At 41.0% G+C, this 25569-nt stretch overlaps 1 protein-coding gene across 1 annotated transcript; it reads left to right on the top strand.

Moving 5' to 3' along the window:
• The first annotated feature begins 4696 nt into the window (after positions 1 to 4696).
• Positions 4697 to 6743, top strand: LOC147437883 (putative glutathione S-transferase). The gene is made up of 2 exons (XM_086486026.1): positions 4697 to 5412; positions 6087 to 6743. Exons 1-2 carry the CDS (start codon positions 5077 to 5079, stop codon positions 6462 to 6464), a joined length of 714 nt encoding a protein of 237 aa, XP_086342152.1. The 5' UTR covers positions 4697 to 5076; the 3' UTR covers positions 6465 to 6743.
• The last annotated feature ends 18826 nt before the right edge of the window (positions 6744 to 25569 follow it).

Below are 25569 nucleotides of genomic sequence, written 5' to 3' on the forward strand. Positions count from 1 at the left end.
GCACCAAAATGAATATAAACACAAAAGCATTTATAGAGGAATCCAACCTCATGAAAATAATTACAAACGGAGACAATGTTGTTGTTCTCACGCTTCTCCTACAAGTATTTGTCTTCCTCATCTAGGGATTCATATACACTTGAGTATTTGTGTGTCTATGACACTAGGGAAGATAGTAGTACTTTATGGATGGCTTTTCTAAGAGCTTTTAGAGAGTACCTATTGGTTCAAGATTCTACACAAATCCTACTATTCTTATCAAAATCTTTTAACATGGTAGTGAAAGGTTGCTCACCATAGACCAAGAATAGAGTGATTTACATCTCTACACATTGTTGCTTGCTCATGTTCTCTCAAAACAAGTTGACTCTATAAGTAAACACCAGGTTTTGTGTGCACAAAGTTAAAAATTTCAAAATGATATCATTCTAATAATCTAGTGACAACTATACAAAGAAGAAACTAGAAAGAGAATCTTTGATAACTCTCCATACATAACACAACTTACTTACATGGTGAGACTCAATCCCATGCTACACAACCATAGATGGCGTACCAAAGCCATCAACAAAATAGCACACCCCAATGCTATGAGGTGTGAAGCCCTAAACATTGAAATCCATAAAGATGTTAACTCTTTGTAGCATGATAAACTTAAAGATGGAGATGATGTTAAGCTCTGAATGTAAGCAATAAGCCTGTAGTTTTCTTACCATTATATCTTTATGTAGGAGGTGAACCCTTGCAATGCCCAGTCACTATTCACACCTCCTGTTGTTGTGGTATGCAAGTGATGTGAGCTCATACTTTTGCCACCTTCGGGAGTAGAGGTTTCCATGTAGTGTGAGTGAATGAAAGTAGAAGGAGTAGAATCTTGTTTCATGTTTAATGGAGGTGAGAGAAGGGAGAGGAGCTAGCTTGGTGTGAAACTATATGGTAGGCAAGGGGAAGAGATGGAGGAGGAGCTTACTTGGTGCTACGATGGAGATGGGAGAAAGCTAGCACAGAGATAATGCTAGACTATAGGGGGTGCATGTGGTTGTTGTAGTAATGGAGAGCTTGAAAAAGGGTTTGTAGAGAGAGAAAATCACTTTCTAGCTATAGAATAGGTTTGGAGAGACTTTGAAGGGTGGAAAATGATGTTTTGAATTTTTTTGAATAAATTTAATTTTTTGGTTTTTTTTTCCAATTTTTTACTTTTGGAGGTCAAAAATATTCTTTTTGACCATGAAATAGGTTTGGGGACATTTTAAGGAGTGAAAACTTGAAATTTGTTTTTTTTTGAAAATTTCAAATTTTTAGTGTACTTTAAAATCCGGGCCAAGAAGTGGGGAAAAAGAGGTAAAAGTGGCTAGTAAGAGGTGTAAGGCTACCTTATCCCCCTAATCTTTTGAGGGTATAGCGTGTGTCCATCATCCTCTTCCTATTGGCTGGTCTCTAATTAAGCTTAATCACAAAGGGCCCCTAGAGGGTTCATATTTTTCCTAATGGTAATGGTGTATGCGCTCAAATCCATCTAGCATGAAAGTACTTCAAGAGGACTTTTCTTTGTTGACGAGAGAATGGAACACGCCAATGCTTTTCCACCACTGAATGCTCTAATTGTTTAGGACACTCTAAACTCCTTTGGACAGTCTACCATTACATCCATACTTTTTTGAGATCGGGCACCCTCTGGTCAAGATTGTGTATGGTATACATAACAGGCATCATTACATGATACGAATCCATCACACTACTCCACCAAGTTTTTTTCGTGAGCGCTGCCCTCAAGACTTTGATTTTGTCTTTCACTTTTTTGTTCTGCTCGCTCTCCCAGTCATGAAATGCCATACATGTAATTGTAGTTATGACTGCATCCTTGTTTTGAAGAAGAGACTCAAAAGTATAGAAGTGAGTGCAAAATCTACTCTCTGTAGGTAGTTTTAACATCACTAACATGCAAGGTAAAAAAATATCTAATACTCTGTGTCTTTTGAGCATAAATCTCACAAGCTGGTGAGCAGTATCGACAATAGAGGTAAACCACTTGGTATCATCACTTCTATACCAATATTTTAATGCAAGATTCAAACCATGTGTATTGCACCGAGAAGGAAAAACATGCAGGTATCGTTGCTTCACAATTTTGCCGTCATTCTTGCAATTCTTTGCATTGTCCATCACAATTTGGACTACGTGTTTAGCACCCACTTCCTCTATTACACGAGGCAACTACACAACAATATAAATCCCACACTTAATTGAGACATGTGAATCCACAACACAAACAAATTTTTGCCTCTAGGTGATACAACCATTAAATTAAATAGTGGTTTTCTTTGTACATTGGTCCAACCATTACTGACTATGGTATATCGAGAAAGCTCTATATTGCTAAGAATTACCCTTTGCTTTTGTTCTTTTACTTGAATACCATTTCTCCAACAGATCATTTTGCATAGCATGGTACATAGGCGGTGAAAACCCTGATCCAAACTCACCAATTTTCTTCCATGCTCTCTTCCAATGGTTGTTGTCCACCATCATCAAAGCACTTCTTGAAAGGTAAATTGCTTCAACAAGAGCGAGTTGTGCATCATCAGGTAGACCGTTACTAAGCTTTTTTGCAATGAAGTTTGACGCATAGCAGGTTAGAATGACGCTTTGATGAAGATGCACTGGGTAGATTTCTTTTTGATTGCACATTGGGATATGGAGTGTAAGCCAGCGATGCTTCCAAAGTTTGTTGATTGGAACCAATATGTTCTGGCATCGGGGAGACATTGGTAGTATATGTGTAATGTTTCTTTTATTATTTCTTTTGAATTTCTTCCCTCAAGAGTTTGACCAATGCATTTGCACTGGGTGGGTAGATGTGCGATTATGTTTCTTGGGTCCACCTAGAAAATGTTCCCTTAACCGAGGTGCCCCTACACTCCCAATCTATGGATCGATCATTGATGTTAATTTCATATTTTCCCTCTATCCCAGGTGCCTTTTTTTTCTTGCTAGTTTAAATTTGGGTTCTATCACTAGGTCCATGCCATGCTGAAGGAAATACATCTGGAATGGAGTCAAAAAATGAGAAAGAACAATGGGAGAATGATAAATTCATTGTATAAATAGATAATATTTTTTATTACTTACAATAAGAATGCAGTGTGGGATGCTCGTCCAAGTCTAACACCATATCCTTGGCCATGTACACATGTTGAGCCAGCCATTATCAGTCACTTAGAAAGCAAGAACACGATCTTTCCAATGGTTTTTTACTTTATCTCATTTGGTTCTCTTCACTCTGTGTACACCTTTGCATGAAGGAAGCATTGTTACGCAGTCATTCACACGAAAAGACATGGTTAATTTCCAAAGACTATCCTCTCTAACTTTATGAAAGTCACAAGAAGTTATGTTATGTGAAGGGTGACGTGTAGAAGACGCCATGGAATCTAAGAGATTAGAGAAGAAAGACCTAAACCTCTCAGAAAATAGAGGGACAGTGAAAAGGGTATACGTTTGAAAAAAGTAGGTGATTTGTCATCAATGGCCTTGTTTTTAGAGCCTTCTCACATAGATTTTGTATCTTTTGACAACGATTTTGTGAAATATAAGATAAATTAAAAGATGAGACTTCATTACTTTGGGTTGTAAATTAATGAGCTTACTCGCCCGAAAGCACTTAAATATAGCAGTTTTGGCCTTATGATCAATACATTTATCCACTCTCTGCCAAAATAGGACCATCAAAACCCAAGATAGAGGAGACAAGAGTGCCATACTTTTGTATACGTATCAAATGACTATTGGACTATTCCTTAATCCTTAGATTAACAAACATCCCTTTTCTAGCCTTTTTTTGGCCCTAATGGTGGCTTTGTGTTTATCGATGCAATGTCATAGCCTAAGTCCACTAGAGCAACTATTGGCACCCAATTACAAGTAGAAGGAAATTGGTAAGACTAACTTTAAGTTTGTTTGTAGAACAATGTAGAAGAATGTTACATAAAATGGATGGAGAAGTCTTTGCATCAAGGTCTATGATTACTCATTTGTATTGAACTTAATTGCCAATCTATCAGTGACAATCATCTTGGATGATGCAAAGACACATGCATTGTCATTTTTCAATTAAGAGACATATCGGGGGGGGCAACAATTGCCAAAGAGTGCTCAGTGGTGAAGTGGGAAAAAATAACTCGCTCCAATATTGCTCCATTTCCATCCTCACGGAATCTACAAAATTGAAAGGGAAAGAGCGAGCCCTATTGCCATCATGGGCTCTCTCTCTCTCTCTCTCTCTCTCTCTCTCTCCGTGTCATTGCACCTACCTGCCCACCATACATTGCCACTCATAGCCGCCATCGATGCCCATCATCCATCTCCCCACTTGGGAAGCAATCCCAATCATTTCTACTAGCCACCTCCTCTTCTACGCATCATTGTGGCTAGTCACCATGTATCCCACAGTGCTAGAGCAGTGTGGCACAACCATCCTACCTGCGTAGTGCATGATGAATTACCACCCCCCAAATATTGTCTTCACTTGCACATCTCTCCTCGGCCCCGTGTGCTTGCATGAGAGAGATAAAGAGCTACTATCTTCACCTACACATCCCTTTGTGGCCTCCCTCACCTTGTGTGTGTGTGTGTGTGTGTGTGTGTGAGAGAGAGAGAGAGAGAGAGAGAGAGAGAGAGAATGTGTCTTGCATCCATCCACTGTACCCACACACAGAGAGAAAAGAGAGAGACGGGTCTGCCTGCGTGCGCTCAATGGAGAGAGAGAGAGAGAGAGAGAGAGAGAGAGAGGGCGCAACCCATCGCCATGCTTCTCACTGATAATAGCTCGTGCAACGAGAGAGACAAAGCACGACCGACAAAAGAGCAAAGAGAGAGGGGAACTTGGGTAGTCAGCAAAGGGTTGAACTTGGGTTACTTGGGGCGGGTGTGATAAACTGGTAGATAAACGTGCGAGCTGAGCTGTCGAAGACTGGCCTGGACTCTGGAGTTGGAACTTTGACCTAGCTACACACAGAGATCAGAGAGAGAGAGAGAGAGAGAGAGAGAGAGAGAGAGGAAGCAGATTCTGAAGCAGAGATGTCTCCCAGTGATGTGAAGGTGCTCAGCTCATGCCGCAGCCTGTTTGGCGTGAGGGTTCTCATCGCCCTCAAGGCCAAGGGCGTCGATTACCAGTTTATCGATGAGCCCGACCTGGGCAACAAAAGCAAGCTGCTCCTGGAGTCCAACCCCGTGCATAAGAAGGTACCAGTGCTCATCCATAAGGGCAAGCCCATCTGCGAGTCTCTCATCATTGTGCAATACATCGACGAAACATGGCCTTCCCAGCATGACAAAGGGAGTGGGAGTTTCCTGCCGCAGGATCCTTACCAACGCGCCCTCGTTCGCTTCTGGGCAGACTACGTCGACAAGAAGGTGATCATTTTCAATGGCAAGAAGATTTAGAGATTTTCTCATGTAGGAAAACGGAGTTTTTTTCAGTGTTTTCATACAATGCATAACATCACGGGCTTCTGAGCAGGAGGCACGGTATACACGGCATACCTAGCTAGGTATGATTGGGGGCAGGGGACCGCCGACTCGGTGGGAGATTTTCTCATGTAGGAAAACGGAGTTTTTTTCAGTGTTCGGTCCCCTGCCCCCAATCGTACCTAGCTAGGTATGCCGTGCCTCTCGAGCAGAAGCTCATGATGTTGAGGTAAGTCACAATGTGAGAATTTGTCCAAAACTTCTTGTAATATGTTTATCCAAATGGGGCATGGCTATGTTGATTGTTTGGTGTTTCAGGTCTAGAAGAAATTTTAACGTTGTAAGAACAAACCCAAAAGACATCAAAGATTTATCCAACGAGACTTGAACCCAAGACCGTATGGCTCGTCACTAATCCCAAAAATTTAGAATGGTCTATATCTCATTCTCTGCACCATCAATGTACTTTTGTAGGTGATTCAAACTCAAGTGTCACCTTGGTGTGCATATCTATCTTGTAGGAATGGTTGCAAGTTGTAGGTGTCCCCTCGATAAACCGGCTAGATTTGCACCTTGAAATTATCTTTTCAAGAAGTTAATTAATGTTTGATGATGTGCAGGTCTATGAAGGAATTATGCTCATATTAAAAAATGTTGAAGGGGAATTGATGGAGCAAGGCCGGAGTGTTGTGAGAGAGAGCATGGTGGCATTGGATGGTGCTCTACATGATGTGTTCGGTCCAGGGCCTTACTTTGGTGGAGATCAAATAAATTTAGTGGACATTGCCCTCACCTCTTACCTATGTTGTATTGAGACCATGGAGACATTGGGAAATTTCAAGGTCTTGGATGAGAGCACTTGTCCACACCTTTGTGCATGGGTGAAGGCAGTGGTCCAATACCCTGGCGTCAAAGAAGGCCTTGCCACAGTACCATCTCAAAACCTCTTGGAATCTGTTCGCTCAATGAGGAAGACCATATTTGGTCTTACAGAGTAACATCATTGCTTCCTTTCATTACCTTGTCGAGGGAAGGTTAGGGCCAATTTGGAGGATAGGTTTAAATTCCCATGAGTTTCTAAGGTGCAAATTACTATTTCTCAAGATATGATAATAATTGAATACATACCAAGAATATATCATACTCTAGTCCCTTTTTCTTTTTCCTTTATGATTTTGTTGCTTCACATCTTATAGTTTTAGGGGATTGTGTCCACACACCCACACCATTGTTTGTTTTTCCATACAAAATAGAAATTGTCTTAAGTTTTGCACGGACTTGAGTATCATTTTTTACAATCGTTATCTTAATGGAACACAACAAGTTGAAGTGTCCCACCTTTTTGTTTTTGTCTACCTGTGTGACATGTGTAGTTTCCAAGCATTTGTATCTACCATATTCACAAGGTAATAGTGGGAGAACTCAAAGGGAGGAAATTCTTTCTTTTGCCAATGATCAATTTTCATCATTGTATCAAGTGAGTCATGTGTCACATGCATGGCTTTTTAATTGAACAATATTATCCTCTTATTTTGTAAATAGCCTCTAAAGAGGACCCCCACATGCAAGGGGGGTAGCTATTTTGAGTCAACTCCTCCACTAACTGCACCTTAAAGAAGTGCAACTGCAAAGCACTATTTTTACCCCCTACCCTCTACATGTGTGCGTGACACAAAGCAGGTGACACCAATCCCATCCCTCCCTCTTTTATGATTACCCCTTTCCATGTGGAGGGTATCATAGACAATTCCTATTTCTTTACCATGTGGATGAAGCTATATTGAACATCACCTCTAACCTACATAAATATAAATATATGGGAAAGAGAGGTGCTCACATTTGCATGATAGGCAATTGTACTTAGTGCATGGTTGGTTCTAGCTACCCTTCTAGTTCATTTGAATATCTTTGGATTGCGGAGAAATTGTCTTAAGTTCTACGTGGACTTGAATATTGTTAGTTGATAGACCAGACGGGTGCCCTTGTAGTCAACCCCTTTATCATGGAGCCACAAATTTTCTTTGTCTCATCATTATTTTTTTGAAAAAGCATTGTAATTATTGACAGTCTCTAATTTTTGCCAAATGATCTCTGAACCAGTCTATGTAAAAATTGAGTTGTAAATCCTGATACTCACTGGCAAACCACCGTTTCTACACGACCATACGTACACACGTGCTGCAACAACCAAAGAAGCCCAATCATCCCGTCGTGCTTGATTCACTGCCTTCCACTCACACACATCCTCTCTCAATCTTTCTTTGTACAACAGATCTCGTGGGGGAACACCTATCGACACGCCCAAAAATGCACGCACACAAGCAAAGAAGAGAAGGGGTAAGGGAGAGCCGACAAAAAACATACGGCAATGTTGGATTATTTTCATTCAACACAACCATTTACAAAAACCTTGAAGCCGGCATACGCCTCGGCGAGCTCAACACAACAACTGGGAGCCCTCTTGGCTCGGCACAACATCCATAGTTTCAATAGCAAACAATGGCCTCCAGTCCAAAATGGAAAAAAAAGCCCTTTCATTTTAAAAAAACTTTCTCTTATAGGAGTGACCTAACTAAAAAAAAAAAAGATTGGCTCATTTATGTTCGTGCAGCCCTCGAGAGATCTATTTAGAATTTCCCTTACATTGCTTACACTTGGCATTCCTTTTTAGCACAACTTGCATGATGTCGACACCTTGACTACTTTCCACCTTTGACTACGTGCGGACCACCTCTTAGGCTCATTCTCTCTCTCTCTCTCTCTCTCTATGTGTGTGTGTGTGTGTGTGTGTGTGTGTGTGTGTGTGTGTGTGTGTGTGTGTGTGTGCATTGGAGCCTTCCCTTAGGCCCCTAGGGAATAGTCATGGCGCCGTGCCTGTGGGACCTCCTCCTCAATTAAAAAAAAGGGGGCCTTTTTGTGGTTGCGAGATTGCATCGCTGTCTCCAAACTTCACCTGCTTTCTCCCCTCTTAACTTCACCAGATTGACAAACAGAGTGATTGAAAACTGCAAAAGCCCTTGGTCCACCGCCAACTAAACCAAACTTCATTTCGCAATATCATCATGCTCCTTGACGATTATTTCTTCCTACTAACTCCATGTAGTGCTCTACCTTTGCAAACCCCATCAAACTTCAAAAAACACTTGATATCACATCTTCCAAAGCGGTCAAACCGGCTCACAACCAGCCCGTGGCAAAACTTCAACTGGTCATATCTTCCACCTTATAGCTCCATTTGATGAGCCGTCTATACCAGCTCACTTAGCACTTCAAAGAAAAAAACTAGCCCTTTAGATCTCTTCACCAACCATCCCATTTAACCCATTCTCAAGCAACAGATATATAGAGTTGCTACCACTTGCCTACCTAGGAGCTTTGTACCTGTTTCGACACTTTCCCATGCACCTTCTAGCCCATACATACCTTCTTGGGCTATCTTCTATGGTCGACCAACTTTAGCTGCACCATCATTGTCCAACCCCCTTATTGAATATTTCTCTTCAGCCATAAAGATTCTTTATTCTTCTACCAACTACAAACATTGGCAGACACTATGAGAAAAAAAACCGTAAATACAATCTTATTCCTGCCTAGCAAACCTCAAGCAGGTTGCCCCATCCCCTGCATCACAACATAACTCCGCCTGGGTCAAGCACTTGGAACTGATCTCTTCCATCTATTTCTTATTACTGCCTAGAAAACCTCAAGCAGGTTTCCTCATCCCCTGCATTAGAGCACAGCTTTGCTTGGGTCAAGCACCTGGAATTGATCTCTTCCATCTAATTGTAGCCGCTTCCCATTGTGCTTTGTTGAGATGTCAAGCTCAACATGTATGACTCTTGGATGACTACCACTGACACTCATCATCACTAGCACGCCTTGGTGGATACACATATCTTCACCAGTGATACTACAATTGGACTACACCGAAATGGTCTACCTATTGGAGTGATGGCACACTTATCTACTCACCTCACGCACTAGTTGTTCATACTAGACTGTTTTACTAGTTTCCCATTTTGGCTGTATTTTCCCTTATCTTTTGTAGACCTCTTATCTTGAGTTTGTGAAGAAGAAGAATTATAGTCTTTTGCCTCCATCTTTGTGTGTGTGTGTGTGTGTGTGTGTGTGTGTGTGTGTGTGCGCACGCGCGCTTGTAAGAGATCAAACTCTCTCATTCTTTATCTCTTGACATGGTATGTAAACCTGGTTGTGTTTGAGAAGCTTCGAGCAGCAAGTAGGAGCAGTCTAGGAAGCTGATTCGGTATTCCCGGGAGCCATCTTCTTTTGAAGAGTGTGCATTTCACGGTTCTATACAGTCCTTTGGACTATTACTATGCATCAAGATTTCCATTTTGAACGTGTTTCGATCCCAGTTTTGGAGTTAGAGTGTGTTCGCATGCAAAAACACTAAGGTTCAAGTTTTTCTACAGATCTATATATAGGTTTGTAGAAAGCTTTGGTTTGGCTGTAGTGTGCACATATACTATTTAGTACAGTGAAATAGGTGTATGTACGCACATTGTGATTAGAGGTCGTAACCGACCATTTTTAGCAGGCTACTCGAAAACTGTGTAAAGGGTTGAAAAAATGTCGTCCAACAATGATGGGCTTAACCAGGTTGGTAGTGAGAATCTAGACAAGAATGAATTCCATACTTGGAAGTTTAGAATGACTAATTTCTTTATGGGCAAAGGCTATTGGGACTACATTGATGGAGAGTATGAGATAGAACCACCATTGCTAGAGAAAGGTGTGAGTGTTGCATAAATTAAGACATTTAAATATTGGAACCATGGAGCTCGAAAGGTCATGTACTGGCACAATCCCCTTAGGAGGCTTGGGACACTTTGCTATCATTGGATGTGACCAACACAAAGGCCAGAAAGCTGCAGTTAAAGATCGAGCTGAATAGTGTGCAGAAGAAAAGCCTATCCATCAATGACTATTCACTAAAGATAAAGAACATATGTGAGTCTCTTGCATCGATTCGTGTTACAGTCAATGATGATGATAAAGTAAAAGTCTGTATGCAAGGTTTGGGTCTTGAGTACAAACAATTCAAAATTGGCATCCATCTTGGAGAGAACATTCCTTCGTTTACAGATTTGGTGTCTTTATTGATTGTGGAAGAGAAGAAACTTGAGGACAACTCCTTTACGCATGGTGGAAGCTATTGTGAACAGGTCCTTTTCAACAACAGAGAAAGAGGAAGAGGACATGGTACATGTTGTGGACGAGGCAGAGGAAGAGGCAACCACCAAGCACAACAACAAAACAACAATTAGGGTAAGAACACAAGTGGTGGTTAAGTAAACTTTGAGGTAGGGGGAGTCGAAGAGGTTGTGGAAATGCGCATCACAATAATGTAGTTCAACACGGAAATGTAGTATGTTCGGGCTGTGGAAGACATGGTCACTTTGAACATTATTGTCTAGACAGAAGGCATCAAAAGAATTATGTAGCAGGAATGCAAGTGAGCACGGGAAGCTATTTGTGGTGCAACACATGGTGAATACTATGTCTGCATATGTGACAAAATCCAGTGCTAACGTCTGGTATGTGGATTCTGGTGCTCAAATCACATGACCATCCATGATGAATGGTTTAAGGAAATGCAGAGTTTAGAAAGTCGTGGTTATGTAGAAACTGGGGATGAAACTACACATCCTATTATGCATATAAGACATGTGTCATTGTCTATGACAAATGGTACAGTGAAGTACCTGGCTAATGTACTACATGCATCCAACATTACAAAGAACCTGGTTTCTATTGGGAAAATGGTTGAGCATGGTTTATAGGTCAGGTTTAACTTCAATGGTCTCTTTTCAAAGAACATAAGAAGGATAGAAGGCTGGTTATGCAAGGAAAGAAAGTGGACAGAATATTTACTTTGGATGTAAATGTGCCCAAAGTGAATGCTGTCATGTTTGCACAAGGTGCAGGTGTTGTTCCGGACATAGATGTTTGGCACAAACATATTGGTCATGTAAATTTGCAGAGGCTGAAAATGATGCAAACTAAAGAGATGGTTATAGGTTTACCTACGCTTCGAGTTGCTGAAATGAAAAAAGTATGCGAAGCTTGTCAATTTGGAAAGCAAAAAAAAGCATCCTTTCTTCATGATAAGCATGCAAGCAAGAATGCATTGGATTTAGTGCATACAAATGTATATGGTCCAAAGACTGTATCTATGGGTGGATGTAGATACTATGTGAGTTTCATTTCATATGAGGAAGGTATGGGTCTACTTAATGAAGCAAAAAAGTGAGGTGTTTATGCATTTTCAAAAATTTAAAGGTTATGGTTGAAAAACAGACTAGGAAACATGCAAAGTCTCTAAGGTCATATGGAGGGGGAGAATACTTCTCCAATGAATTCAACGATTTTCTGAAAAAACATGGAATTCAAAGACAGTTTTGTGTAGATATACTACGCAACAAAATGATGTTACTGAGTGAAAGAACAGACACATTGCAAAAGTGGCTAGAGCTTTGATGAACGAGAGTAACATGCCTCATTGTTATTGGGTTGAGGCTATTGCTACAGGTGTCTACATTATGAACAAGACCCCTACTACTACAGTACATGATATGACATCTGAAGAAAAGTTCAGTGGTGAAAAACCAGATGCATTAGATTTTAAAGTGTTCAAATGTATTTCTTATGTGCGTGTGCGGGATGACCTAAGAAGTAAGCTTAATCCAAAAGCAGAAAAATGTATGCTCGTGGGCTATTCCCTTGAGCAGAAAGGGTAAAAATGTTACAATCCTATCACGGGGAAAGTGAGGGTGAGCAAGGATTTTGTTTTGGATGAAATGGAAAGTTAGTATGCTGATGTAAAAGATGATTTGGGGGTGATTTAAGAGAAAATGTAGCTACAAAAATACAGGTGTGTAGTCACAAGTTTTGAGTGGGCACAAGGGTCCTCTAGTGAAAGTCATGGTGAGAATCCATGGAGTGGCAGGCTACGTGAAAGTGTGAGTCATGCAAACTCTTGAAATGTATCAAGGAAAGGAAAGAAAAAAGTTGATGACCTCCTAAGTTGCCAAATTTGAGTGTTGGTTATGATGATAGTGATAGTACTGGTTCTGAGCAGAGTTTTGATAAAGAGTGGCATACCCTCTACGAAGACTCCTGATGCAAGAATAATGCAATCAGGAAATAGGGCACCTGGAAGTAGTTATGGACCACGTAGGTCAAAAAGAGAAAGAAATCTTATGCAGAGATTAACTTATGATAGTCCTGTGGTTTGTCATTGTGCATTTATGATGAAGATTACAAAGGAAATAAAACCCACATGTTTTGAGGATGTTGTCAAGGATGAAAAATGGCGGCAAGCTATGGATGAAGAGATGGCTGGACTTGATGCAAATGGAACACGGGAATTAGTTCCATTATCAAAGGAAAGAAGGCAATTGGATGTAAGTGGGTTTACAAAATAAACCATAATGTTGATGAAAATGTGAGTAGGTATAAAGCTAGACTTGTGGCCAAAGATTATGCACAGACTTATGGGATGGATTATGAGGAGACATTCATCCCCGTAGTTAAGATGGCTATTGTTCGCGTCTTTATTGTAGTGTATGTTACATTAAAATGGGTGTTGAAACAAATGGATGTAAAGAATGCATTTTTTAATGTGAAGACTTGGAGGATACTATGTATATGGAGTAGTCACAAGGTTATGCAAATATGAGGCTACATGACCTTGTATGTAGGTTAAAGAAAACATCCTATGAGCTGAAGCAAGCACCCAGAGCTTGGCATGAGAGGATTGTGGCATTCCTCATTTCATTGGGCTTTGAGATGTCTAATGTAGACCATACATTGTATGTGAAAATAAACAAGGCAAGAATTGTGGTAATATGTATCTATGTGGATGATTTGATTGTTGGAGGTGATAATGTGGCTGAAGTAGAGGGCGTGCAATCTCTACTTATCTAGAAGTTTGACATGAAAGACTTGGGAGACTTGCAGTATTTCTTGGGCATTGAAATTATTCGCACAAAAGAAGGTGTATGGATGTCACAAAGGCAATATGCTTTGGATATGTTGAACAAGTATGGTATGGCTGATTGTAAGCCAATTCGAATCCCCTTAGATCCTCGTGACATCCACTACAAAATGTGTAACATATCACATGCAAATGAAGTAAGGGATTTATATAATTATGTACATTTACAAAAAAATGTACTTACATAAAGGGTTTTTTAATTGAGAAAGTGAAAATTTTCATACATAAGGGCTAATGTTTTACAAAAATGCATACATAAAGGGTACATATAATGGTTGAAAATATACAAGGGAGTATTTAAATACCTCTTGTTCGCACGTGCTATATGCATTTTTTACATAGTGGACTCCCTAGGCTTAGATCATAATTTGAAGGTGGAAAATGATGTAGGTCAAGTGCTTGATAATGCTACCATGTACAGGAAGATTGTGGGTAGCTTGATCTACTTGACTATCTTGCATCCAAACTTTAGCTACACAGTTGGATTGGTGAGTTAGTTTACGTAGTCTCCCATGAAACCACAATTGGATGCAATGAGGCGCATTTTGCACTATGCGAGTGCTACTTTGAATTATGCACTCTTTTATAGGCTGATGTGGAGTTGTAGCTCTATGGCTACACATATGAACATTGTGCTGGTAGTACATTTGATCATAGGTCTACCAATGGATTCATGTTCTCAGTTGGGAGTGCTGCTATCACATGGAACAGCAAGAAGCAACCTATATTTTCTCTTTTGAGTATAGAGGCAGAGTACAGGGGTGCTGCAATGGCAACATGTGAGGTAGGTTCACCTTTCCTGCAAAGAATTTGGAAAGAGAGAGATATAATGCTGGGTTGAGGAAAATTCCTTACTCTAATGTGTTGTATGCCACTTGCATATGCTCCTTGTACAACGCTCTCATAGAGAGAGATACCATATTGCATATCTTGACCCACCTATCATATATGTGGTCATGACTATACCAGAGTGACTGAGGTATGGCACTTTGTTTGTTTATACACATAGATACTTTTTTTTAAAGGTGTCAGTTACTTACCTCGTCCTTGATAGAGTAGCTAGTGTGATAGCAAAAGCATATACAATGATGGGTGTTGTACATCCATCATACTAGTATGTCATGCATACATTAAAAAAAAATGGAATGATAAGCCCTTGGCTTCAATGACAGTCTCAACCATGTGAGCCGTTGGTATACGTGCCTTGCACAATTACATGGGCATGGATACATCACAGTGTGTCGTTGCGTAAACTGTGAGCTCATATCCACATAGTGCCAAAGAGTTGTGTCACTATCATTGATCTGAAGTCAATCGATAAATAATTGGCACATAAGTTAAGCCGTACTTCACATGAAGTCGAGCAAATCACTTTGCTTTGTACAATGGCTTCTTATGGAGTCTGTCCAAGCACTTTGCTTTGCACAACAGAGAGATATTTTCCAAAATGAAAAGTAAAACATAGAAGAAAACAAATATAGCTTGAAATTTACTAACCTTCTTGCCCTCTTGTGGCTAGGTTTTTGGTAGTTTGCTCAAATCTAGTTCATAGCCATACATGCGAAGAGAGCTATTGGATGTCCCGTACATGCCTTCTTGGCTTGGTTTAGTTCGATCTCTATTGAGAAAACTTACAGACATGCTGCAAAGACTCCCAAGTTTGTATGCTGATAGCATATTCCGAACTTTGGAAACTGCTATGCAGTATGTCGTAGAGTGAAGCCTTGCTTCCTAGAAGTCTATCAATGAGATGAGATAGAACTAATACTAAATGCTCATAGCAAACATGTACGCTTGTTGACACACACGTGTCCAAGTAGAGAAGAATCAATTTGGTCAAAATTTCGTAGAGAATCGGCCTTGCTGAATTGTGCAGCTTATTGAGAAGCATAATGTAGCCCAACTTTATTGATAGAGATAGCAGCTATAGGTTATCTATCAAGTATCAACTATTTCCAGATATTGCTTGATCAAAGCAACAAGTTAACGTAGTTATTGATTGCCCTTGGCAATGAAAGTCATAGCAGCCTATAGTATGGATGCTTACTTGGGATTTATCTCATAGCTATGGACTTTGCATGTCCTCTGTGGCTATAGATGCTGGGGCATGATCATGCACCCAATACATATATAGAATGGGATTCATGTCCCTAGTAGTTTTGTTGTCTCGAGGCTTGCTCCCTGGGTAAAACATGATTGAGGTACCCCTTTTAGAATCGATTTTTTTGACATGACCTATGTTACTTGTACTGCAAGGCACCCTTGCCTTGTTGGAGCACCATAAATTCCTTTGTAGGGGTTATCTTTGTTGGAGCCTTGCTTCTTAGGCCAAATTGTGGTAACGACCATCTAAATCAGATGGAATGAACGGGCCATAATCATACTTGACCCCTAGGTAATCTCTCAGGGCACCATGGCCAAGATTAAAATAATGACATGCTCCTACAATCCAAGCATATACATAAAGCTATGAAAACTACGAGAAGGTGAATCTCAACCTTATAATCCGCCCACGTTGGAATATTTGACAAAAGACCTTGCATGCAATGCCCTTATTGACAAAACTTTGCATGGCTTCTTAACAGTGCTCGATCTCTTGAAATGCTATCGGATGCACCATGAAGCATCTCCCATATACCAAACAACCTTCAACATGCATTGAACTCCATTAGAAATCCTTGAATCTACGACCTTGTCATGCATGGTGCTCATTCAAATTTCTACAAGTACAATAAACTGATGGCTTGTCGAATATGTGTCATAATCGTGCTGAGATGCGGCATCTTGCCGTGCTCGATGAAGATTGTGATCAACCATACTTGATGGAAGAAACATACATCTAGCGTAGAATCCGTAAAGGACTTCTTTTGAAGGTTGTCTACTCAAATTGTAGCATAGACCTTCCTTGCCTTCTAGAAAAGACATCCATGGTGCACCGGCTCATTCAGGCTCATGAAATGTTTGAATGCATGTAAGCATTCTGCAGATTTTCCAAAGCATTGCACATGAGAGGTCAAGGAGGCTCTTGAAGAAGTTCATGGTGCCCGTTAGGGTCTTCACCATGTATTTGGTCCCTGCTTTGGAGCTGGTAGTCTTGGGTAATTTAGCCATGTTGGCCTCTTCTTCTTCAATGCATCGTGTGCCTGCCATGTCCTTACCCTTGGTACAAGACATAACGTAGGATCCTTTTGTGTGGCTGCAGGTGCTCTTGTGAACAAAATTAGGTATCTAGAGTTCATGTTCAACCAGTTCTTTCTCTATTTGGTGTGGATATCATCTAAGCCGTCTACCTGCATATCCTTGTAAAGTCTTTCCTTAACCTGCAATACTCCACCTTTATCAATGGGTAGGGTAGTGATTGTTGATGCCATTGAGCATTGCTTTGGTTGGGAGTGAGCTAAGTTACATTTACTGAGTGGAGAACTTTCAACTCCCAATCCATTGTTGCTTTCCATTAAACATCTGCTTCTTGGACAATATGCTCTTTCAGTGCATCTTCCTCAGCTTTAGAAAGCTGGACTATTGGCATTTTCTCGGCTTCAATGATTGGTACTTGAAACTTTGATTCTCTTGCTAGCCCTTCTGAATGACGGTTGTGTTTCCATATCAACAAAAGAGACTAATGGTATGTCTATGGTTGGCTATTCGGAGGTTCCTTCCTCCTTGTGAGTTTTTGTATGTCCCTCTGTTGAGATGGGTTGAGATAGGCATGTCCTTCTTCAGCGACTATGGAAAATACCTCTACATGTGCATACCTTTTGCTATTGACATTTAGCCTATGAGTTGTAAGCTTCTAAGAAGGGCTACATGGAGAGTTATTATCCGGATAGCCACTCCAGCTTTATGCATAAATAAGGCCCAAGCCTATGCTGTACATACACTATGCAAAAGTATCATTACTAGCCTTTTTGTGCATTGAACACCTTATTAGAGAGTATGGGACTTTTGAAACATTTTGGAAATTTGAAATCAATACAAATCCCGTAAGTCTGAGAATTTCGTTAATTTGGAATTGAGATTCGTACATAAAGTGCTCTAAGATTATTGAAAAATACCTCTGGTTGCAAGCTATTGAATGTTCATATTAGTTAAAGAGACAATTGTAAGAATTGTTGGTATAAGAGAGTTGATAAAAATGTTCTTTAGGTGGTGTTCAAAAACACCTTAATTTGGTTTGTTGGAATCCCATGCCTTGTCCTAATTTACTAATAAGGTGTTATTGAGTCCACTGTTTCAAAAGTGTGTGTATTTCTCTCTCTAACTGTCTAAGCTATGGCTGCCTTCACCTTCAAGCCACCTTGAGCTTATTGCCTTCAAACCCAGCAACTGCTATCAAAGCCTATCTTCCGATCTAGAGCCTTGACCCTTCTCTCTCGCGTACGGAAGCCTGCTTGGATATTGTGAGGGAATCTTTGCATGTAGTCTCTTTTGAGCAAGGAAATAGAGCTTGAAGCAGTTGAGGGGCTGTAGTGCTTGCTGCAAAGCATCTTGGTAAATCAAGCCAACGCAAGGAGACGAGATTGAGGAAATCAGAGCCACGGTAATCTTCACCTCCCTTAATCAACGGTGCGTCATGATCTCCATCCCAAGCCAAGGCTCAAGGGAGCTTAGGTGCATAAGAAGATTGAGGGGATCTGTAGAATCGGGTAGCTTCAAAAATCTTTGGAGCAGTTAGATTTGGTCACTTTGGGCAAGCAGACCAAGGTAGATTTGGAAATTGGAAGAATATGTGAAAGTGTATGTACACACACACACACACACACACACACACACACACACACATTGCATCAGAGTCTGAAGCGGGGTATCCCTTGAGAGAATGAGCGAAGTCGTTACTCGGAGTACTGCAAGGAGGCATTAGCTACATCTAGCTGCACTTGGATCTTTTGTACGTACAAAGTAGTGGTTAAAAGTTCATTGGTTACTTCTGTCAGTTGTTGATCTTTGCTTTTTCATGCATCAAATAACTTTGTCAGAAGCTCTCCCAGCTCTTCCATTTCTTTCTGTTGTTTCTCCCTGGAAATCTGGTGTTGTTCTGCTTCATTTTTCAGCTCTTTATTTTGTTTTTGAAGATCTTCAATGATGTCCAATCTATCATCTAGCTCTCCTTGTAGAGCATCAATGACTTGTTCCAGCTCTTTAGCTTTGGCACTTCGGCTAAGTGCTGTTGTTCTCATCTTGTTTGTCATCAGCTGCATTTGCTTTGCATACTCATTTACTTGCATGATGACTTCATCATTGGTTTCCTAGTCTTCAGGTTCTACCTAGGGTTGTTTATTAGTTTCTGCCGTTTTGGTTTGTGGCTTGTATGTTGGTATAGTGGTTTCTGCTTGTGGCCATGGAGGTGGTTCTATTGCTTCCTTGAGGCTTCGTTGATACCTCAGCTGTTTCTCCTTGAGCTGTCGTAGAGAAAGGTCCTGTTTTAACCTATTTCTGCTTGAGCTATTGTAGAGGAAGGTCTTGCTTCAGCTATTTCTACCTCCTTGGGTTGTTTGAAACTAGCTTCTTCTTGTTGCTCAGGATCTTTTTCCTTTGCTGCATTGCCTTCATTAGATTTATTTGTTGGTGAAGGCCTTGGACTCGACATGGGCTGATCTTCTTGTTCTGTAGTTGGTGAGGAGGGTCTTGGAGACATCTCTCCTTGATCAAGATGTGACTCGCTTTGTAGTGCAGGTTCCGCTTGTCTTTGCTGCTCAGTCGCTTCTTCCGTTGCTTTTCTTTGAGCTTCTAGAGCTTCTTCAATCTTTAAAGCTTCAGCTTTCGCATACACCCGCTCGAGTAAATATTTGAGATCCTCTGGAACCTTCTTTGTAGGGTTCTTGGTTCTTGGTCCCTTTACCTCTCTTGGACCCCATTTTTTGGGGTCTTCACCTACAGCTTGGTGGCTCCTTTCGTATGTTTGCTTTTCTCTTTGAGATCTAGACCTTTTTTGTTGCGGTTCCTCTTGGTGAGCCGCCACTGCTTTCTTTTTCATTGCTTCCCTCCTTGCTCTAGTTTCTTCGTCGTCAGAGATTTCATTGTTGTGGGTTCATGGGAACTTTCTGCAAATTCCTCATCTGGTTTATATACTCTTCTTGTTGATATAGTAGTCCGCAGTGGAGAAGGTTAAGTTGAAATGATCCATGTGTTCTAATCTGGGGCTGGTGGAAAGTTGTAGGCCATTCCAATAGCATGATATGCTATTCTTGTTAGCACTTTTGGAGCGCCCATATATGTGATCTTTCCCTCTTTCTTCGTGCCCTTCAATGTTGTAAGCACATACTCCGCGTGATCTATTGCTTACTTGGTTGTTGACTTCAATACTTGAGTGAAAGTAGTCACAACTGCATGGTTTGGAGTTGTGTACCGTGGCGGTCTCTTTGAGAGGAAGTGGAAATGTTGATGGTAGAGGTGAGCTGGATCCTCCACTTGCCTTTGGATGAGATCAGTAAATGTGGCAGCAACAATATCCTTGGTAAAAGTACCTACTGTCTTTCTATCCCTGGCCCGCATTGTCATTCCTTCTGTTGGCAGCTTCAGTGTATCGGCCACTATAACTTTAGTGATCGCAACTTCAACATTTTGCCCCTGTTGATCCGTGATTTGGGCTGATCCATCTTCTTTGATCATGGATAGCAATTTATATGCTGTCTAGAATCCACTCTGCATGGTTCCTCGTCGTAGAAATCTCGAAGCCCCAGCCTTCTGTTGGCTTCTTTGGTGTCTAGATTTGCAAGTAAATCATAACCCTCGTTAGGGAGCATTTGCAATTCTACCTAGTGTCCTTCTTCACTCTTGAATCTGCCAGTGAAGACCGTGGTGTTGTTTTCTTCGGGCTGCTCTTTAGACAAGTAGGTTGCCTTTGCCGTTTTTACTGAGCTAGGATTTAATTGGTATGGTGGCAGATCTTGCAGCTTATCTTTCCGAGACACCTTTTTCCTTGCCTTCTTAGCCGCTTGCATAGCTCCTTTTAGGTGAATATAGTGTCAGAGTTAGAAAATTCTACAAATTACGCTTTGAAATTCCATGAGACTGAATGGGTGGCAAAGGATGTCCATTTTGGTTGAAATCAATTTTGGAGCATGCATATATGCATTAAAACATGTAGAGATCAAAATCATGCAGTCCAGGCAAAATTTGCAACAAAAGTAAGTAATCGCGATTATTTACAGTTGGGGCTTTTTTTCAACTTTTTACATTTTTGACATCAGAGGCTTGAAACCTATGGCTTTTAGGTACTCTGAGTGACGGGTGGGCTCATTTGAGTGCACTGGGTGGAAATGGTGCCAGATTTAGGCTTTTAGACTCTAAAATAGTAGATATAAAGAGACTTTGAGTTTTTGAGTTTCAAACTTGCTCAAACTTGATTAGTGGGCTTGGGACATCATGTTTATTGGTCCCATAAGGTCAAAGTTGCAAATTGCATCCATTTTGGTAAAAAAGTAAGTAATCGTGATTATTAACTTTTTAATCAATTTGTTCATTTTTTGTTGCAACTTGGTTTTAGGCATGATGTAGAGTCTGTGTATGAGATATGGGGTGATTTGTATAAAAAAATGTGACAGTTAACTCAAAAATTGGATTGAAAAGACTTTGGTGCGTTTTTTTGACAAAATTCACAGTTTCCTTGATCATTTTTGCTCATACTTGACTTGTGGCATGTAATAGATGTGTACAAATGATGCGTGAAGTGAAGAGATCGATTTCAAGCTAAACAAGCACAAAAGTAAATAATCACAATTATTTACAATAATCACCTTTTTTTGCAAGAATTGAAAATTTGATGACCTAAACATCTTTAATACATCTAAAACAAGTCCTAAAATGAATTTGGTAAAGTTCGGTCATGTTGGCATCACTTCCTGCTCTTGTCGACTCTGAAATCACCGATATTTGTGACTAATTGGCATATAGAGTTGGTTAGTCACTTTTGAAGCTATGGACTTGTCCCCTACATAGTCCTGATGCTACTCATCCAGTTTTGGCCCATTTGGAGTCTGTTTGACTTCATGTGTCAAATTTGACGCTTTGTAGCCTTCTAGCTGTACTCTGCTATTAGAGAGCTTTCATGAACTGTTTCCATGATACCGTAAAGACCTTTTCTATAAGCTACGTGTGGAGTAAAAATCTAATTCTGGCATGTGGCCAAAACCTAGACCCCCTTGATCCCTGCCAAAAGGTCATCTGGTGATATGAAAGTGTTTAATTATATAGGGGCATGCTATAGTTCAAGTCTTGTCCAATTCGGTTGAGCTGACAGGCTGATATGGTCAATTTTGTGTCATAGGACTTTGTGCACATTGGGGTTTCTAGGGTTTTTTTCTAAGCCTAGACTTGCTACCTAGCCGTATAGAAATATTCATTCATAAGTTTAGAACTTACCCTCATGTCTTGTGTGAGACGATGCTGTAAAAGAACAACTGAAGACTCCAGAAATCGTGCGCGAAGAAGGCAAAAAGCTCTCTCCCCCAAGAGTGACTAGTGAAAATGAGGTGATTTGGGGCTACCTTGGATATCTATACTCGGACTTCCCAGACTATTTTGCCCTAGATTTCCCTGTTAGTCCTGGATTTCATGAGCTCATTTTGGAAGAATTTGCAAAAGTAGGCCTTGGCGGTCTAATTTAGGCTTCCCGCCTCCATCTGCCAATCCTATTGAAAATTTTTATGCGTGTCTGCCTTGTCCTTCTGATCATCAATGTATCTTCAATTTCTCTATCTGAGCTCCTTTGCTATTTATTATTAATTTTTGACCTGTTTATTAAAAAAATCAATACTAAAAAAGCAAAGTTAAAAAAAAACAATTAAAAAAATCTATTGAGAAACACTGCTTTATTAATTTTTGGTGGATTTCTCCATTTTTAAGTCCCAATATCAAGAAAAATGATGAAAATATGCAAAAAGACTATTTTTTGGTATACTTTTTGATAGTACATACACTATTTATACTCATCGAGGAGATGTTATCAATTAAATTCCCCCGTTGATGATTGTTTTAAGGGCATTATTAGGTAATTTTGCAAAAAATCACACGTTAACATATCCAACTTTTTCCTCCCTTTCAAACATTTCCCTTAATTACTTAGTTTCCTTCCACTCCTTCTAGATGGTGTACTCCGGGATGACTGTGTGCATGGATTGAACAATTGTGTCTATGCATAGCCTTGGTTGGCTCTACAATGCTTCGTAGATCAATGCAATTCAAACCATTTATATGTTGTGCAAGAGTTGGGTCTTGAGTAATTAACTCAAGGGTTTCTGTGGTCGAGGTTTCCTATTGTTGTTTCCCAAAGAGAAAATCTTGTAACTTGTGTGCTCTTTGCTTGATTGTACCGTCATGATGCTTTGGCACTTTGAATTCTTGAGCTTTTGGTATCAATGATGACGGTTGTTGAGCTTTAACTCGCCATTGGTATCTTGGTTTTTCATTGATGAGCTGTTGTGGTTGAGTGTTTTGAAACTTAACTCTCCACTGCTTCATCGGTTTTAGAGTTTGCGGAGAGATAAGTGCTCCTTTTTCCTCCAAATCCATCTTGTGTTAGGTTCCCTACTTGAAGATGCACTTGTTTGTGTCTTTTAACTCTGAAACATTCTTCGGTACGGTAGATGATGTCTTGGACGCCCAAATTTGAGACGGCTTGTCCTTGAGTTGTGCTTTTAGTACCCAGATATGCTTGACTCCTTGCATGCTACTTGTAGCATTTCCTTGTCTAGAGGATGAAGAAGACTGATTGCTTCGTGGTTTCTTTTGCTGGTAACCTCTTTTCCATTTCTCTTTGCTTGGTACAATTGGAACGATAAATTCTCCTCCTTTAGGTGATAGCTTGAGTGGATTGGTATCCCAATCTGGTACTACCTTGTACGTCCGCATCCATGAGATTACAAGAATCATTGTTTCATTCATGTGTTCATCTGGTAAGCATACAAACTCATAAGGGCATGAACATCCATGTACTATTACATTTAAGTTGACTACTCCCAATGTTGGTGTTGGGTTCTTGTTGCATCCTTAGAAGATGGCATGGGTAGATATGTGCAGGCTAGCAACGGAGGTGTATGACTGATGCGGGTTATAGGCCAAAGAAGTCTCGATGAGGGGCTAATTTGGGGAGCAAGTGAAGGAGATGCGAGGTGCAGTCTTTGGGTCCAGGAATGAAGAGCTCGAAGTGTTGAAGGAGCAGGTTTAGATGGCTCGTCAAGCCGAGCTACTGAGCCAAAGATATTGAAGATTGAAGGTTCAGTGTGTTGCAAATTCTTGCCGGACAGGGCAACTCGGGATAGGTGGTCCAAGTGGAAGTCAGGGTATAGGCATGTAATGCTCTACTTATGGAGCCTACCCATCTTTTTAGGTTGCAGATAGGAGCTACGGATTGCATTTTATTGCCATTTGAAGTTTTGCTAGGGGCTAGGTTGGTGCCCACCTGACCACATGGGAGGTGTGCCATCTGGCGTCTTTTGAGCCTCGACAAGGTTCTAGAGTAGGGTATGCATCATACAAAGCTAGCAAGAATTGATTGCACATCGAACGGAGTCCGGAGCAGAAAGGTATGGAAGTTTGAAGATTGGATGCATTTGTCCGGGATTGGTTGCAAATACTTTGATCGGTTTTTGCGGCCTCGATTCAGGGAGTCTTGAGTTGCGGTTAGATCTGGAGATTTTCAAGTCGACATCATGGAGATGTGACCGGGATTTGTGATGTGGCAATCTGACACCGGAGCCACAAATGGCCAAGCTTTGGAATTGGAGGGCATCTAATTTTTTTCCCTCATCAAATGGATTTTGTTTTTGAAGGCTTTGGGAGGCTTGGACCTAGGAGTTGCCATGTGGCGCATAATTGACCCATAAGTGGGTGCTTGGAGGCAACGCTCATAGTATATAGGTTGTAAGTGGCATTCCCTTGTGTATCAAAACGAGCATGAGCTCTCACACTGCTTGGCGATGGTGGCCTAGTGGGGCGTACTGTGCAGTGGCGCGCTAACCCACGCCGGTGGCGTTGCCATGTAGGCGGCAGATTTTGGAGAGTGAGGGCGTTGGCGCCCTACGTCAGTGATGCCAGTGGGTTGCGGCTCGGCAAGATGATGATGTGGCAACCTCGTAGGCCCTATGGCCGTGCCCAACGGGGCAAAGATCTTTTGAGGGTGAGGTGCCCCCCCCCCCAATAGCGATGTCACTATTGCTAGTAGAGGGGAGGGGTCCCGCGGTAGTGCAAGAGGTGAGAGGAAGAAAGAGAAGGTGAGCTCGAGACTAGTCAAGGGGAGGATCTCAGGGGTAGTGAGCAGGAAAGAGAGAGAAGGAACCAATCCAAGAGGAGACCAAATTGCAAGTGAAAGTGCAAAGGAGGCCAAATTGAGCGGACGAGGAGTCAAGAGATGTGCACCATGCAGATACCAAAAAAACCAAATGTGCCAAGTGGTGGCAATTCAAAAAAACTTCTAAAGGGAGATTCTGTCAATTGTATGAGCTTGATAGCTCCTTGTTTTTTTCTTTTTAAGCCTTAGCCAAGCCTTATAAAAGGGCATAGAAGTGATTTTTGGAGGGCTTTTTTGCCAGAGAGAGTTATTGGAGGTTTTCAAGCCTGTGTCTTGCAAGCTTGCTATTGGAGCTGCATACTTGATTATACTATCTCCCTATGCAATACTACCAAACCTTTGCCCCTACTTCTTGTGTTGCTTCTCCCCATCCCCCTCCTTTTCTCTCACTCTTTGTGTACTTGCCAGTGCTTGCAGAGGGTTTTCCTACAGCTTGAAGGGTGTTACCAAGAGGGAATAATCGAGGTGTCTTGTGAGTCAGAAAGGGTGAGTTGACAAGTGTGGGTGCGTTTGTGCTGTTAGGTGTTTTTTGCAAGGTGCGAGATAGTTGTTCTGCATGCTAAAGTGGAGTTGTTAGTGAAAATTAGCCAATTTGAAGGTGTTATTAGAGAGGTTAGGGGTGCTGTGGAATCCCTGGGCTATAGAGAGGCAAACATTTTGTGTGCTGGGTGTGTTCCCTATTCCCCCTCTTCATCGACAATAGAATTCTATCGACAGTATGGAATCAAGACCATAAACAAGGTTAAAGGGTATAGCATTTAAAGCTGTCTTGAATGAAACCCTATAAGCCCATAGA

This window comes from Adiantum capillus-veneris, chromosome 17, assembly GCF_014529385.1.
Source record: "Adiantum capillus-veneris isolate H3 chromosome 17, ASM1452938v2, whole genome shotgun sequence".
Taxonomy (NCBI): Eukaryota; Viridiplantae; Streptophyta; class Polypodiopsida; order Polypodiales; family Pteridaceae; genus Adiantum; species Adiantum capillus-veneris.

Coding starts and splice junctions, on each gene's coding strand:
- LOC147437883 (XM_086486026.1), top strand. CDS start 5,077: ATGTCTCCCAGTGATGTGAAGGTGCTCAGCTCATGCCGCAGCCTGTTT. Junction 5,413..6,086: donor CAGACTACGTCGACAAGAAG/GTGATCATTTTC, acceptor GATGATGTGCAG/GTCTATGAAGGAATTATGCT.